The 16,250-nt window shown below is 44.0% G+C and overlaps 1 protein-coding gene across 2 annotated transcripts in view; it reads right to left on the bottom strand.

Moving 5' to 3' along the window:
• The window catches only part of TAF6L (TATA-box binding protein associated factor 6 like), a 42,193-nt gene that overhangs the window by 10,910 nt on the left and 15,033 nt on the right, over nt 1-16,250 (bottom strand). For both annotated transcript variants that reach the window (XM_056527556.1, XM_056527557.1), the window contains exons 3-8: nt 14,940-15,026; nt 13,566-13,716; nt 13,150-13,200; nt 12,634-12,728; nt 12,411-12,485; nt 3,270-3,487 (exon numbers count right to left, since the gene is read on the bottom strand). In XM_056527556.1, coding sequence (XP_056383531.1) covers nt 3,270-3,487; nt 12,411-12,485; nt 12,634-12,728; nt 13,150-13,200; nt 13,566-13,716; nt 14,940-15,026 — 677 coding nt within the window. The remainder of the gene's footprint in view (nt 1-3,269; nt 3,488-12,410; nt 12,486-12,633; nt 12,729-13,149; nt 13,201-13,565; nt 13,717-14,939; nt 15,027-16,250) is intronic.

Consider the following 16,250-nt stretch of genomic DNA (forward strand, 5'->3'; position numbering starts at 1 on the left):
CTAAATGATTTCTCCTAAAAAAAAAAGGAGTAGTTAAAAAATAAAGTTTAATAAAAGTTCAAAAACACCCATTAACCCCTTGCATATTTAAAGTTCATATCACCCCCCTTTTCCATATAAAAATATGTAAACATAATAAAAATAAACATATTTGGTATTGGCGCGTGCGTAATTGTCTGAACTATTAAAAAAATAACATTTTATATCCTGTACGGTAAATGGTGTTAACGCAACAAAAAATAAAAAATCACAGAATTGCGTTTTTTTTATGTTTATATGATCATATCCCAGAAAAAAAGTAAAAAAGTGTTCAAAAAGTCAGATCAATACCAAAATGGTACCAATACAAACAGCATATTACGGCCCAAAAAATTTGCCCCCGTACAGCCAAGTATACGGAAAAATAAAAATGTTATAGGGGGTCAGGAATTTATTTTTAAAATTAAAAAGTTAAAAAATAAAAATTATTATTAAAACATGACGGAAACTAAACAAATTTGGTATTGGTGTAATCAGGCCGACCTAAAGTATCAAAATAATCTGTAAATTTGACCACAAGGTAAATGGCAAAAAAAAAATCTAATTTGCATTTTTTTTTGTTTCAGAGCATATGTTATGGAAAAATGAAAGATGTCACTATAAAGTATACTTGGCCCCGCAAAAAACAAGCCTCATATGGGTCTGTAGGTGGAAAAATAAGAGTTATGGCTATTATAGGACGAGGAGGAAAAAACAAAAGTGCAGAAACTAGACCTTATTTTCATACTAATTTGGTTGAAATTATTATTACTACCAGGACAAGTGGATTTTCTTGAGGGACAAGTAGATTTTGTTCCGCTTTAGTCCCTTGGACTAGTTTATTTTATTTTTTAACCCCTTAAGGACGCAGGACGTAAATGTACGTCCTGGTGAGGTGGTACTTAACGGACCAGGATGTACATTTACGTCCTATGCATAACCGCGGGCATCGGAGCGATGCCCGTGTCATGCGCGGCTGATCCCGGCTGCTGATCGCAGCCAGGGACCCGCCGGCAATGGCCGACGCCCGCGATCTCGCGGGCGTCCGCCATTAACCCCTCAGGTGCCGGGATCAATACAGATCCCGTCATCTGCGGCGGTTCGCGATTTAAATGAACGATCGGATCGCCCGCAGCGCTGCTGCGGGGATCCGATCATTCATAACGCCGCACGGAGGTCCCCTCTCCTTCCTCCGTGCGGCTCCCGGCGTCTCCTGCTCTGGTCTGTGATCGAGCAGACCAGAGCAGGAGATGACCGATAATACTGATCTGTTCTATGTCCTATACATAGAACAGATCAGTATTAGCAATCATGGTATTGCTATGAATAGTCCCCTATGGGGACTATTCAAGTGTAAAAAAAAATGTAAAAAAATTTAAAAGTAAAAGTAAAAAAAAAGTTAAAAATCCCCTCCTCCAATAAAAAAGTAAAACGTCCGTTTTTTCCTATTTTACCCCCAAAAAGCGTAAAAAACATTTTTTATAGACATATTTGGTATCGCCGCGTGCATAAATGTCCGAACTATTAAAATAAAATGTTAATGATCCCGTACGGTGAACGGCGTGAACGAAAAAAAAATAAAAAAAGTCCAAAATTCCTACTTTTTTAATACATTTTATTAAAAAAAAAATTATAAAAAATGTATTAAAAGTTTTTTATATGCAAATGTGGTATCAAAAAAAAGTACAGATCATGGCGCAAAAAATGAGCCCCCGTACCGCCGCTTATACGGAAAAATAAAAAAGTTAGAGGTCATCAAAATAAAGGGATTATAAACGTACTAATTTGGTTAAAAAGTTTGTGATTTTTTTTAAGCGCAACAATAATAGAAAAGTATATAATAATGGGTATCATTTTAATCGTATTGACCCTCAGAATAAAGAACACACGTCATTTTTACCAGAAATTGTACGGCGTGAAAACGAAACCTTCCAAAATTAGCAAAATTGCGTTTTTCGTTTTAATTTCCCCACAAAAATAGTGTATTTTGGTTACGCCATACATTTTATGATATAATGAGTGATGTCATTACAAAGGACAACTGTTCGCGCAAAAAACAAGCCCTCATACTAGTCTGTGGATGAAAATATAAAAGAGTTATGATTTTTAGAAGGCGAGGAGGAAAAAATGAAAACGTAAAAATTAAATTGTCTGAGTCCTTAAGGCCAAAATGGGCTAACCCCTTTAAGGGGTTAAAGGGGTACTCACGTGGAAAACTTTTTTTTTTTTTTTTATCAACTGGTGCCAGAAAGTTAAACAGATTTGTAAATTACTTCTATTAAAAAAATCTTAATCCTTCCAGTACTTATTAGCTGCTGAATACCACAGAGGAAATGTTTTTTTTTTTTTTTTTTTGGAACACAGAGCTCTCTGCTGACCTATCTGACCATTTTAGGAACTGTCCAGAGTAGGAGAAAATCCCCATAGAAAACATATGCTGCTCTGGACAGTTCCTAAAATGGACAGCAGAGGTCAGCAGCAAGCACTGTGGTCATGATGTCAGCAGAGAGCTCTGTGTCCCAAAAAGAAAACCATTTTGTCTGTAGTATACAGACCCTAAAAAGTACTGGAAAGATTTTTTTTTATATTAACTGGCTCCAGAAAGTTAAACAGATTTGTAAATTACTTCTATTAAAAAATCTTAATCCTTTCAATAATTATCAGCTGCCGAAGTTGAGTTGTCTTTTTCTGTCTGGCAACAGTGCTCTCTGCTGACATCTCTGCTTGTCTCGGGAACTGCACAGAGTAGAAGAGGTTTGCTATGGGGATTTGCTTCTAAACTGGGCGGTTCCCGAGACACGTGTCATCAGAGAGCACTTAGACAGAAAAGAACAACCTTAACTTCAGAAGCTCATAAGTACTGAAAGGATTAAGATTTTTTAATAGAAGTAATTTACAAATCTGTTTAACTTTTGTTTAAGTTTTTTCCTGTAATACACTTTAATCTTTCCAGTACTTTTTAGGGTCTGAATACTACAGAGGAAATGGTTTTCTTTTTGGAACACAGAGCTCTCTGCTGACATCATGACCACAGTGCTAAGTAATTTACAAATTTGTTTAACTTTCTGGCACCAGTTGATTTAAAAAAAATAAAAAGTTTGCCACGGGAGTACCCCTTTAAATGTCCACATCCCTGCACCCTGGTTGGGAAACACTGACCTAGCATATGGTATATCGTATGGAAAGGTCAGAAAATGTTCCAGATAGGAATACCCCTTTAAATGTTTCTCCTCTTTTCTCTTTCTACTTACCATATGCAACTCAGTAATCCTGCTCCATAGTCTCGCAACGTCCAGTGATCATTGAGGGGGTTTATGGAGGCGGCAAGTGGCTCTGTGACACAGTATAATACGCTCTGCATGAGGCTGCATCCGTAACTACCCAAATACAAATAGGGATTGGACAGGAGAGACCGGACTAACTGCAGGAGACGGCTCAGCTGCTCCAGATCATGACTCACAGACTTGACCTAGTAAAAAAAAAGAAAAAATTTAAAGGGGTTATCCAGGAAAAAACTTTTTTATATATATCAACTGGCTCCAGAAAGTTAAACAGATTTGTTAATTACTTCTATTAAAAAAATCTTAATCCTTCCAATAATTATCAGCTGCTGAAGTTGAGTTGTTCTTTTGTATCTGGCAACAGTGCTCTTTACGGACATCTCTGCTTGTCTCGGGAACTGCACAGAGGAGAAGAGGTTTGCTATGGGGATTTGCTTCTAAACTGGGCGGTTCCCGAGACAGGTGTCAGCAGAGAGCACTTAGACAGAAAAGAACAACTCAACTTCAGAAGCTCATAAGTACTGAAAGGATGAAGATTATTTAATAGAAGTAATTTACAAATCTGGACAAAAAGGAATTGGGGCTCCAAAGGTCAAAGATAGTGGATCCCAATGAGAAGTATAAAATAGCAATGATTTATTGGTATTTAGAATAGTATAATATATAGTGGTACCAGTCACTCACAGGGCCCTTGTGAAATCACGGTATTCACTGTTAAAATAATACAAAATTAATAGTAAAAAATAATAAATGCGACCATCACAAATAAAATGCGCATATAGATGCAAATGACATGCAATAAAAATATAAGAAAAATATTAAAAAAAACAGTCCACCAAGGTAGTGATAACTACCTAAAATCAAGAATAGTCCAAACAATATTCAAGCAGCAGTTGTGGATCACAATGTGCAAAGTCTGATAACGCTGGTCAGTAGCTAGCCGGGGTAACCCGTAGCAACAATCTGCTAGCTTGTTAAGCAATAGCAATCAGTCATAGAAATGAATTGCCGGCATAAATGCAATTGATAGATGACTACACTGTTTCAACTGAGTGGAACAGTAGTGCTTAGATAATGGAAATCGATACTTTGTATTCTCACCGCTCCGGGGCTGCCACCATGTGTATAGCAGGGGACGTAGCGATCGCCTCCAGATGCCTGCGATCTCCCAGATAAGCTCTCCGTGCGTTGGAGAACACTGCCTGGAGACTCGGCCGTCTCCCAGAAGGGCAGTGTCGGACAGCGGTGGTCTCCCGGTGGCGGTCCTGCAGCGCTTCAGTTGCTGAATAGGTGTAGATACCTGCGGCGTCCTCGTGGCAGCGAGGCGCGTGTGACCGGTCGGGTGGCTGATAGATGCCTCTCCTTTAGTCAGCGGGGTAAGAAGCCAACATAAGTTGAATAAATGCTGATTGTGGTGGTCACAATGTCTTTGAATAAATGCTGGACGCGTTTCAAAACTCTCAGTTTTTTCTTCAGCAGCAGTATTGTATCTATACTGCTGCTAAAGAAAAAACAGATAGTTTTGAAACGCGTCCAGCATTTATTCAAAGACATTGTGACCACCACAATCAGCATTTATTCATTTCTATGACTGATTGCTATTGCTTAACAAGCTAGCAGATTGTTGCTACGGGTTACCCCGGCTAGCTACTGACCAGCGTTATCAGACTTTGCACATTGTGATCCACAACTGCTGCTAGAATATTGTTTGGACTATTCTTGATTTTAGGTAGTTATCACTACCTTGGTGGACTGTTTTTTTTAATATTTTTCTTATATTTTTATTGCATGTCATTTGCATCTATATGCGCATTTTATTTGTGATGGTCGCATTTATTATTTTTTACTATTAATTTTGTATTATTTTAACAGTGAATACCGTGATTTCACAAGGGCCCTGTGAGTGACTGGTACCACTATATATTATACTATTCTAAATACCAATAAATCATTGCTATTTTATACTTATCATTGGGATCCACTATCTTTGACCTTGGAGCCCCAATTCCTTTTTGTCCAGATTTTTATATTTATCTGGACACCGTGGGTATTGGTGTCAGTATTGGGTTGCCCAGGTCTATATTGGTCTAGGTATATAGGAGCCTACATATTGCATTATAATTTACAAATCTCTTTAACTTTATGGAGCCAGTTGATCTATAAAAAAAAAAAAAAAAAAGTTTTTCCCTGGATAACCCCTTTAAAGAAAGGGTGTAATGTGGTGCAAACAAAGAGAACAGGGCAGATTTTTGCCCGACCTACAGTCTGAGATTTTGGTTATAGTGTTCACTATACAGTAAATTTGATTCGTCACAAACTTCTCGGCTCGGCAGTTGATGGCTTTTCCTGCATAAATTAGTTCAGCTTTCCGGTGGGCTGGAAAAGGTGGATACAGTCCTAGGAGACTCTTTCCTAGGAATGTATCCACCTTTTCCAGCCTACCGGAGCACCTGAAGGCTGAACTAATTTAAGCAGGATAAGGCATCAACTGTCGAGCCGAGAAGTTCGTGACGAACCGAATTTACTGTAAGTTCGCTCATCTCTAGTGTTCACTATGGAACATTATATATCATTATGGAACATTATATATCAGCCTTCTGCCATCCTGGAAGTTGTAGTTTTGCAACAGCTGGAGGCACCCTGGTTGGAAAAAAACTGATGCAGGGGACAGCAAAACAAAAAACAATTATGCAGGCAGATGCTAGTTGCTCCATACTATGGGAAAAATTCCTTCGCAATACCAAATACTACAGTAAGAATAAAATTCCAGAGCATTTGCGTAACTTCCAATAAAGTCAATGGGAGTTACGAAAATTGTGTAACTTATCCACTTCGCCTGCTTTCGGCTTTATCCATGTATTAAGTTATCCATGTATTATAACAGTGTTTCCCAACCAGTATGCCTCCAGATGTTGCAAAACTACATGCTGGGAGTTGTAGTTTTGCAACACCTGTAGGCACCCTGGTTGGGAAACACTGTAATATAAGGATGAATTTACATGCAGAAAATTTTACCATTATCGGTTTATCTGCATATTTAGGCTGCGTTCACACGGCCATCTGTCCCGTTTTTTTATCCCCGTTTCGGTTCCGTTCTTGAAGGCTGTAAACGGATTAAAAACTTTTTTTTTTTTAAATCCCATTTATGTCAATGGGAGTTTTTTTTACAATCCGTTTGTACCGTCTGCACTCATTTCCGTTTTTTTTTTTGACGGCAGAAAAAACGGCACATGCAGTATTTTTTCTTCCGTCAAAAAAAACGGAAGAAAAAATGGATACAGTAAATTTTAAAATTGAAGTCTCCGGAAAACGGATGAGCCTTTAACTCTTTCAGGACGAAGGGCGTACCTGTACGCCCCTCGCCCGGTCCCAGTGTTTAAAATGGGGTCACACCGTGACCCCGCATCACACCAAGTCGGTCCCGGCTGCTAACGATGGGCGGGACCCTGGGCTAATAGCGTGCGGCACCTATTGTTGTGCCGCGTGCTATTAACCCTTTAGACGCAGCGATCAAAGTTGATCGCCGCGTCTAAAAAAGAAAGTAAACGCTTCCTGTCGGGCTGATCGGGACTGATCGGGACATCGCGATAAAATTGCGATGTCCCGATCAGCTAGGACGCGAGAGTAGACACCCTTACCTTGCTCTGTCGCATCCGATCGGCGTTTGATTGCTCCAAGCCTGAGCTACAGGCTTGAGCAATCAAGCCCCTATCTCGCTGATCCAGGCAAAGCTATGGCTTTGCAGGGATCAGCATAAGAGATCAGTGTGTGCAGTGTTATAGGTCCCTATGGGAGCTATAGCACTGCAAAAAAAAAAAAAGTGGAAAAAAAAAAGTTAACAAAGGTCATTTAACCCCTTCCCTAATAAAAGTTTGAATCACCCCCCTTTTCCCATAAAAACAAAACAAAACTGTGTAAATAAAAATAAACATGTGGTATCGCCGCGTGCGGAAATGTTCGAACTATAAAAATATATCATTAATTAAACCGCAAGGTCAATTGCATACGCGCAAAAAAAATCCAAAAAGTAGATTTTTTATGCTTACCGTAAAATCTCTTTCTCTGAGGATTCATTGGGGGACACAGACCGTGGGGTATATGCTCTTGCCGCTAGGAGGCGCTGACACTAGGCAAACAAAAAAAGTTCGGCTCCTCCCAGCAGGCTATACCCCGCCTACTGGCCCTGAGCTCATCAGTTTAGTCTCAAAGCAATAGGAGGCAACTGACAAAAAAAAAAAAAGAGAAAAAAACAAGCAAAAGTCCGAGAGAAACAGACAAAAGAAAAAACCCTGAATCACCTCTCGGACAGAACAAACGAAAAACTCTACCCAAACTATGGGTGGGCGCTGTATCCCCCAATGGATCCTCCGAGAAAGAGATTTTACGGTAAGCATAAAAAAATCTACTTTTCTCGGTCGGAAACCATTGGGGGACACAGACCGTGGGACGTACCAAAGCAGTCCCCGGGGTGGGGAGAAAAAATACTCAACCCAAAATCAAGCAGAGGAGGATGCTACTGCCGCCTGCAAAACCTTGCGGCCCAAACTAGCATCAGCCGATGCAAAAGTATGTACTTGATAGAACTTTGTAAATGTATGCAAAGACGACCAGGTGGCCGCCTTACAGACTTGCAGGGCTGAAGCCCTATTACGAAGCGACCAAGAAGCTCCAACAGAACGCGTGGAATGTGCCGTCACCCGAAAGGGTGGTACCTTGGCCTTGCGGTGGTACGATTCCGAAATGGCCGAGCGAATCCACCGAGCAATGGTCGCTTTGGAAGCCGGAAGACCTTTACGGCTACCCTGAGGAATCACGAAAAAGGAGTCCCCCTGGCGAAAAGAGGAGGTGACCGACAGATAAATCCGGACTGCCCGGACCACGTCAAGGGTGTGAAGAGAACGCTCCTTGGCATTGTCAGGAGAAGGAAAAAAGGAAGGAAGAACGAGCTCCTCGTTGACATGAAAAGAGGTAAGTACCTTGGGCAGGAAGGAGGGAGGTGGGCGGAAAACCACCTTATCCTGATGAAGCACCAAAAGGGGGGAACGGCAGGAAAGTGACGCCAGTTCCGAGACCCTCCGGATAGAAGTGATGGCAATGAGAAAAGCGACCTTCCACGAGAGAATACGAAGGGAGGCATCCCTATGGGGCTCGAAAGGAGCCTCCCTCAAGGCTCCAAGCACCAGATTGAGATCCCACGGAGGTGTGGGAGACCGAAAAGGCGGAGCCATGCGGGCCACACAATGTAAAAAGTTGCGGACATGAGAATTAGAGGCCAACTGCCGTTGGAAAAGGACAGAAAGAGCAGACACCTGATCCTTAAGAGAACTTAGGGTCAAACGTTGATCCAGCCCTGCCTGAAGAAAGGCAATAAGACGTGGAAGGGAAAAAATGACCGGAGAAAAGTCTTGCTCCTCGCACCATCGAAAATAAGCCTTCCAGGTGCGGTTGACCAAAAGGACCGAAAAGAAGTCGACTTCCGGCGGGGCTCCAAGCGCCGAGACCTGTTCTGTGGAAGCAGAGAACTCTTACCTCCCGTAGCTTAAGAAATAATTTCATCCAAACGTTTTCCGAAGAGGCCAAGAAGGGTAGTTCCGTCAGGGACCTCTTCGACGCAGTGTCGGCGTCCCACGCTTTCAAGCACATGGCGCGACTAAATCGCAACCAAGTTGGCTGAGGCAAATGCCGAGCAGCGAGGGATTCCAAAGTGGCTGAACAAAGGAAATCGCCAGCTTGGGAGAGCTGGAGAGCCGTTTCTGCCAGTTCCTCCCTGGAAATTCCAGCAAGGGCCCCCTGGCGGAGCTGGGAAGCCCAAACCGACACCGCCTTGGCCACTCAAGTGGAGGCAAAAGTGGGGAGTAATGAGGACCCAACAGCTTCGAATGCGGCCTTCGCTAGATTTTCCATTTTCTTGTCCGCCGGATCCTTAAGAGACGCTGCATCCGCAAGGGGCAGCGTAGTGGACTTGGACAGGTGGGTCAACCCTAGGCGGAACCATCCAGTTTGTGACAAGGTCCTGAGGGAAGGGAAAATGTGATTGCACCTTCTTGATACCCTGAAAACGCCTCACAGGGCGTTTCCAAGCAGCGTCCAGCACGGCGTCAAACTCTGCATGAGAGCTAAACGCCTTGGGAGCACGCTGTGATCAGCGAAAGGAGACTTCTGGATCAGGATCCGAAGCTCCGGGGTCCTCCAGATGAAAGGTGTCCCTTATGGCTGACACTAAACCGTCCACCATATCGGACTTTGTAGAGTAATCCTCATGATCCGAGACGGAATCCGAACCTTCTTCCACCACTTCCCCCGAGGAACGGGAGTCCGCAGAGGCAGCCCTCGCCAGGGGTGAGGGGGACCTAGGATGAGAGGACGGAGACCTAGAACGCCGACCCAGTGAACGACCCCTAGAAGCTGGGGTACGCCCTAGGCCCGGGGAGGGGGAGCGAGACCTGCGAAACGAGGGGCCGCCCAGGGCCTGCTCCCGTGAGGAGCCAGAGGAAGCTACCTTAGCGCGCTTAGAAGCGCGGAAAGAAGGCGGTTCTGGGAAAACAGAGCGTGAGCCCCTACAGCCTCGCAGGGATGACCTTTCCAAAGCCAAGCCACCGACTTGGAGACCTTAGCCAATTCAGAAATTGACCGGGAAAGGGAAGAAACCCACTCTGGAGGGGGTGGGGGGTTGGCGGTTCCCACGCATTCCGCTGAAGCCTCAGGGGCTCCAGAAACGGACGGCGAAGACAGTTTGGAGGAGCAGGCTGAACAGAAAGCCACTGGAAATTTGGACTTACAACCCACACATGCACAGTAGGTGACAAGAGCCGTCGCCTGTCTGGGCGGTGGGTCGGGTCTGAGGTGGGACATAGCTGGAAGCTAGGGACAGCAGAAAAAAACTAGAGCAATCTCACCCGGCCTGTGTCCCAGTTCTGGATAAGCAGAGGCAGTCCCCCGTATCTCCTGCGTGAGGTAACCAGAAGGAGAGAGAGAAAGAGAGAGCAGGGAGGAGGAGCCAGCCACCAGCAAAAGCAGGCCACCTCCCAGAAGCAGCCTATTGGCTGAAAATGACCCCTGAGCACGCGCACCAGCTGATAGGTTAATCAGTGACCCCTAGGTGAGCGCGCTAAGCCCCCATAGGAGAATGCGTGCGGTGGGTGGAGCCTCGGCACACGTGGCCGAAGCTCCGGCACCGCGACCGCCATGTCCCCCAGTAACCAACACTAACTCCGGCGTCTTAGCCGGAGGGGAGAAACAGCCGTGCGATCCCTGCAGCGATCGAACGGACCGCATGCAGGGCGAGGCGCCGACTGTGAGATTCGCCGCGCGCGGCTCAAAGTGAAAGTAACAGCCGTGCGATCCCTGCAGCGGCCGAACGGGACCGCATGCAGGGAAGGACGCCGCGCGCGGCTCAAAGTGAAAGTAAAAACACACAAGCCGGCAGGGTCGTGGAGGGAGAGGGAAACGCTGTCCCGGCGGCCCGACCCTGCCGAAGTGCTCATTCCCCCTGTCCCGGCACCCCCCGACCTCTCAGAACAGCCCCAATAGTATGCTCCCTCCAAGGAGCAAATCAAACACTGTCCCCGTCCGGGGGGGGGGGGGGGGGGCGTACAAATTCCAGGGGTCTCCAGAGGTTGCAAGCCAACAAGGAACAATAAAAACAAGAAATAAAAATAGACACACCAGGAAATGGGACTGAGGGGAACAAACATACTCACCTAGCACCATACTCACCTGAAGATGTCTTCCACCAGAAGATATCTTCAGCCAGACTTATGGATGCCTGCATCACGTCATGCTGCTACAGACCAGGACAAGCAGGGAGTATAGGGGGACCTGGACCCAACGGTACTACCCCAGGTGCTGGCCGTTGGCGGGAAGGGGTTAACGGTGCATGTGTAAATTATGTCCCGTGCCCCTTAGCCGCATATGGGGGAACAGGTAGCGCCATGCTCCTGAACCCCCACCTAAAAACAGTGAAAAAATAAAATGAATGAAAGAAACTAAACAGTCCCTAACTATAAAATAAGAAAAAGATAAGACCAGGTCTGGAGAAATCCAGAACTGTGTCTTGCCTCCTAGGACACTAAGCTTAAAACTGATGAGCTCAGGGCCAGTAGGCGGGGTATAGCCTGCAGGGAGGAGCCAAACTTTTTATTTGTTTGCTTAGTGTCAGCGCCTCCTAGCGGCAAGAGCATATACCCCACGGTCTGTGTCCCCCAATGGTTTCCGACCGAGAAATAGCGTATTTTTGGTCACTTTTTATATCATGAAAACAATTTATAAAAAGCGATCAAAAAGTCAGATCAATACAAAAATGGTACCGATAAAAACTTCAGAACACGGCGCAAAAAATGAGCCCTCATACCGGCCCGTACGTGAAAAAAATTTAAAAAAAAATAAAGTTATAGGGGTTAGAAGATGAGAATTTTTAACGTATAAATTTTCCTGCATGTAGTTATGATTTTTTTTCCGAAGTACGACAAAATAAAACCTATATAAGTAGGGGATCATTTTAACCGTATGGACCTACAGAATAAAGATAAGGTGTTATTTTTACTGAAAAATTCACTGCGTAGAAACGGAAGCCCCCAAAAGTTACAAAATCAAATTTTTTCTTCAATTTTATCGCACAATTAATTTTTTTTCCGTTTCGCCGTCGATTTTTTGGGTAAAATGACTGATGTCACTGCAAAGTAGAATTGGTGGTGCAAAAAATAAGCCATCATATGGAATTTTATGTGCAAAATTTCAAGCGTTATGATTTTTTGAAGGTGATGAGGAAAAAATGAAAATGCAAAAATGGGAAAACCCTGCGTCCTTAAGGGGCTAATGTCATCCGTTTGCATCCGTTTTTTCAATCCGTTTATACTTCTGAGCATGCTCAGAACAAAAATATATATATATATATTTTTTGGTTTATTAACTGAACAATAACAGATCCAAACGGATAACATCTATTTGCATCCGTTATTGTCCGTTTATTTTTGACAGGAGGAGAATGGGACCGGGCTAGACGGCCGTGTGAACGCAGCCTAAGATGAATGGAACAGTCGCAGAAGTTCTTCAACAAATCTGCTGTGTGTGAATATTCCCCCATTACTACAATTTTGTTAAATATATACTCACCCCACTCACAACATACACAAAATAGGGTAATAAGGCGGCAATCTTCGAGTTTGTCTGTAAATCTTGAAGGGCCACCTGTGATGGATTTAGACAGGAAAAAAATTATCTTTATCAATAAAGTTGATTTAAAAAAAAATGAGTAAAAAAAAAAAATCCTTAGTGAACTGGTTGTAGATATAGGCTATAACATACAAAGATTGGGTAAATAACATATAAATGTTACCTTCATAAGATGCAGATCGTCTCCTAGCACGGCTCTGGTCACACGCTGATAATATTTCAACAGGTCATCTGTTAGCATTGAGACTGCAGCAGGAACTGGAAGGAGATTAGAACAACCATTAGGCTATGTTCACACCAAGGAATGTCAGCACGGAAAATCATGCGGAGATTCCGAAGACTGCGGGCGCCGGCACAATATGCCGGTGCTAGGATGGCACAGGAATGCGGCGTCTCATAGACGGCTATGCATTCCGAGCGGAGTCCTCAGAAAGAGTGGACAGGTTCATTCTTTCTGCAGACACGTAAATTGGAATTTCTGTGCCAGAAACATCTGGCGAGGAAATTCCGTTGTGTGCACAGCGCAGGAGAATCCCATTGAATACAATGGGACTCTGCTGCTGTGGAAACTCTGTGCGGAATTCCGCCCAAAAATTCTGTGGTGTGAACATGTGAACATGGCCTTTCCATCCAGAAACGTTCATAGAGAATTATATGTAAGTACCTTGTATAGACTTACCTGTCCCCTGTGGCTCCAGGTTTCCTTTACTGTCGAGATAAGATACATGAACTGGAGAAAACAAAAAAATACAGTTTAGCAAAATCCAGGAACACAACCAACCATTTAGAGTTCCATTCACACTATGCATTTTCCGAGCGGAATACCACTGCGGTAAATCCAATACAGCAGCCTCCCATTGTTTTCAACGGGATCCTGCTGCACCATTCACACTACGGACGTTCCGCCGTGGAAATTCCAGACCCCAGACACCGACAAAAGAATGAACATGTTTAATCTTTTTGCGTAATCTGTTTGGAAATTCACTGAAGTCTATGGAGACTGCGCATTTCTGATTGGTCTTAGCATCGGCTGCCTAATTTTTCCGGGTGGAGTTTCCGTAGTGTGAATTGGCCCATGGAAATATATCTTCTTACCTCTTACAGCGGTCTCTGCAGTTCCCTTGGGAATGTTTGTGGCTAATGCCAGCTCCACCAAGTTTACATCACGATCCTCAGCGCAGTGGCAGTCACCATCTCTCACACTGCGGAACGAGACTGGGTCTGGAGATCCATGGCCATATATTGGCTAAAAGAAAAAAAAGAAAATAAATACAGTCATGTGTAAGACAAACCTTCTAATAACCCATAGACAGAACAGCTGGATTACTATATGGTTAACCTAACATGGTAAACCTAACACCAATACCTGAACGTATGAAGAATGGCATAAACGTAAAGAAGACCATTAAAACCTAAATTTACTTAAAGGTGTACTCCACTGGAAAAAAAATGTTTTTAAATCAACTAGAGCCACAAAGTTATACAGATTTGTAAATTACTTCTATTAAAAAATCTTAAAGAGTACCTGTCATCAACAAAAAAATTTAATATGTTGTTCATAATCATCAATGAAGACATATTGTAATATATCTTCATTAAAAAATATTAATATTTATACCAGTTTTTTCATTTTATACTTTTGGCCACTAGGGGTCTCTCTTCTATGCCTGGTCTGCAAGCAGCATCCTATGCTTTTCATAGTAAGTGTACAGCTTTTAGGACTAATGCTGAAAGGGCTCTGGTCCTTCCACAGGAAGTTCAGTATTCTCAGCTCAGGACTCGCTCCCAGCCTGGAGCAGCACTGTGAGCTACAAGCCTGCACATGCCTCTCATATAACAGAGGCCAGTCACCTCCCCCTCCCCCTGCTCTGTGTTCTCCCTGCCCCTCACCACACGTTATCTTATACATTGTAATATCTCACTGCACTCCCTGCTCTGTGCCCCCCCCCCCCCCCCCGACATTCATCTTAATTACTGCCTCTGTAACTGCTCCCACCGCCCCTGGTTCTCAGCATTGACTTTTTAGTGCAGAGAGATACAGGAGAGAGAGACAGAGGCTGCCGTTCCTCCCCTGTACTTAGTCTGTATGCACAGACAGCTGTTGGCTGCCTGGGCATGCTGGGAGTTGTAGTTTTGGAACAGCTGGAAGTTCCCTGGTTGGGAAACACTGCTGCAGAGGGAGAGCAGCATACAGGAAGACTGGCAGAAGCAGAGTCCCGGCCAGGCTTCATGTGACATCATGCCTGCCGGGACCCGCCTCCTTCCACCCCTCAGAAAGACAGTGCTCCTGAGCTAATGAAGAGGGATAAAAAAAAAGGTATTTCCACAGCGTTTTAAACCTCAATAAACACAGGGATAGGCATAGTTAGAGTAAGGGACAGATGGGGAGGGGGATCAGGGAAAGTTTAGTTGATGACAGGTACTCTTTAAGGCCCATTTGATTTCCTATATATTACATTATCACATTACCTCAACATTGCTCCAGCGCAGTGCTCGGTTAAAGTCCTCCACAGTGAGTCTTCGCCTCCGAGAGTGTCTGAGTGACTGCGCACTGAACTGAGAATAAAACAGCAGATAAGACATGATATGTAGGTTGAGAAGTTTTGGTTAACCTCCCTGTGACTCTTGTTGCTCTACTTTCCTCCTCCTAACATTTAAAGGGGTACTCCAGTGGAAAACTTTTTTTTAAATGAACTGGTGCCAGAAAGTTAAACAGATTTGTAAATTACTTCTATTAAGAAATCTTTAGCCTTCCAGTACTTATCAGCTGCTGTATACTACAGAGGAAGTTCTTTTCTTTTTGGATTTCTTTTTTTGTCTTGTCCCCGGTGCTCTCTGCTGACACCTCTGTCCGTATCAGGAACTGTCCAGAACAGGAGCAAATCTCCATAGCAAACCTATGTTGCTCTGGACAGTTCCTGATACAGACAGAGGTGTCAGCAGAGAGCACTGTGGACAAAAAATAAATAAAAAGAAATCCAAAAACAAAAGAACTTTCTCTGTAATATACAGCCACTAATAAGTACTGGGAGGATAAAGATTTTTTTTTTATAGAAGTAATTTACAAATCTGTTTAAACTTTCTGGCACCAGTTCATTAAAAAACAAAAAATGTTTTCCACCGGAGCACCCCTTTAAAGGCTCAGTCACACAGCAGAATATCTGCCTGGAGAAATCTTGGACTGACATGCGCCATCTACATTGAGGACAATGCATATAAAAGCAGATTCCCCTGAAAGAATGTGTTAAAGGGGTACTCCACCCCTATACAGGTTATCTCCTATCCAAAAGGATCTCCGGGGCGGCGCTATGGTCACAGAAGCCCGGGGCTTCCATGATCATAACATCACACCACGCCCCCTCCATTCATGTCTATGGGAGGGGCAGCCGTCACGCCTCCTCCCACAGACAAGAATGGAGGGGGCGTGGTGGCCGTGTTTGCCAGTCATGCGGCACTGCACGGAATTCGCTCCATGCACCGGATGACTGGGGTGTAGGGTTGCCACCTGGCCGGTATTTTGGCCACCCTGCCGGTATTCTTATATTAAAAATACCAGTAATGCAATGGCCGGTATTTATCCAACAAATCCCCCAACTCCCGGAATGTTGCACCATAACCTATACCAGTGTTTCCCAACCAGGGGTGCCGCTAGCTGTTGCAAAACTACAACACCCAGCATGCCCGGACAGCCAACGGCTGTCCGGGCATGCTGGGAGTTGTAGTTTTGCAACAGCTGGAGGCACACCTGGTTGGGAATATATACTACTATATAGTCCAACA

The sequence above is a fragment of the Hyla sarda genome, chromosome 6 (assembly GCF_029499605.1).
Source record: "Hyla sarda isolate aHylSar1 chromosome 6, aHylSar1.hap1, whole genome shotgun sequence".
NCBI classification, from domain to species: Eukaryota; Metazoa; Chordata; class Amphibia; order Anura; family Hylidae; genus Hyla; species Hyla sarda.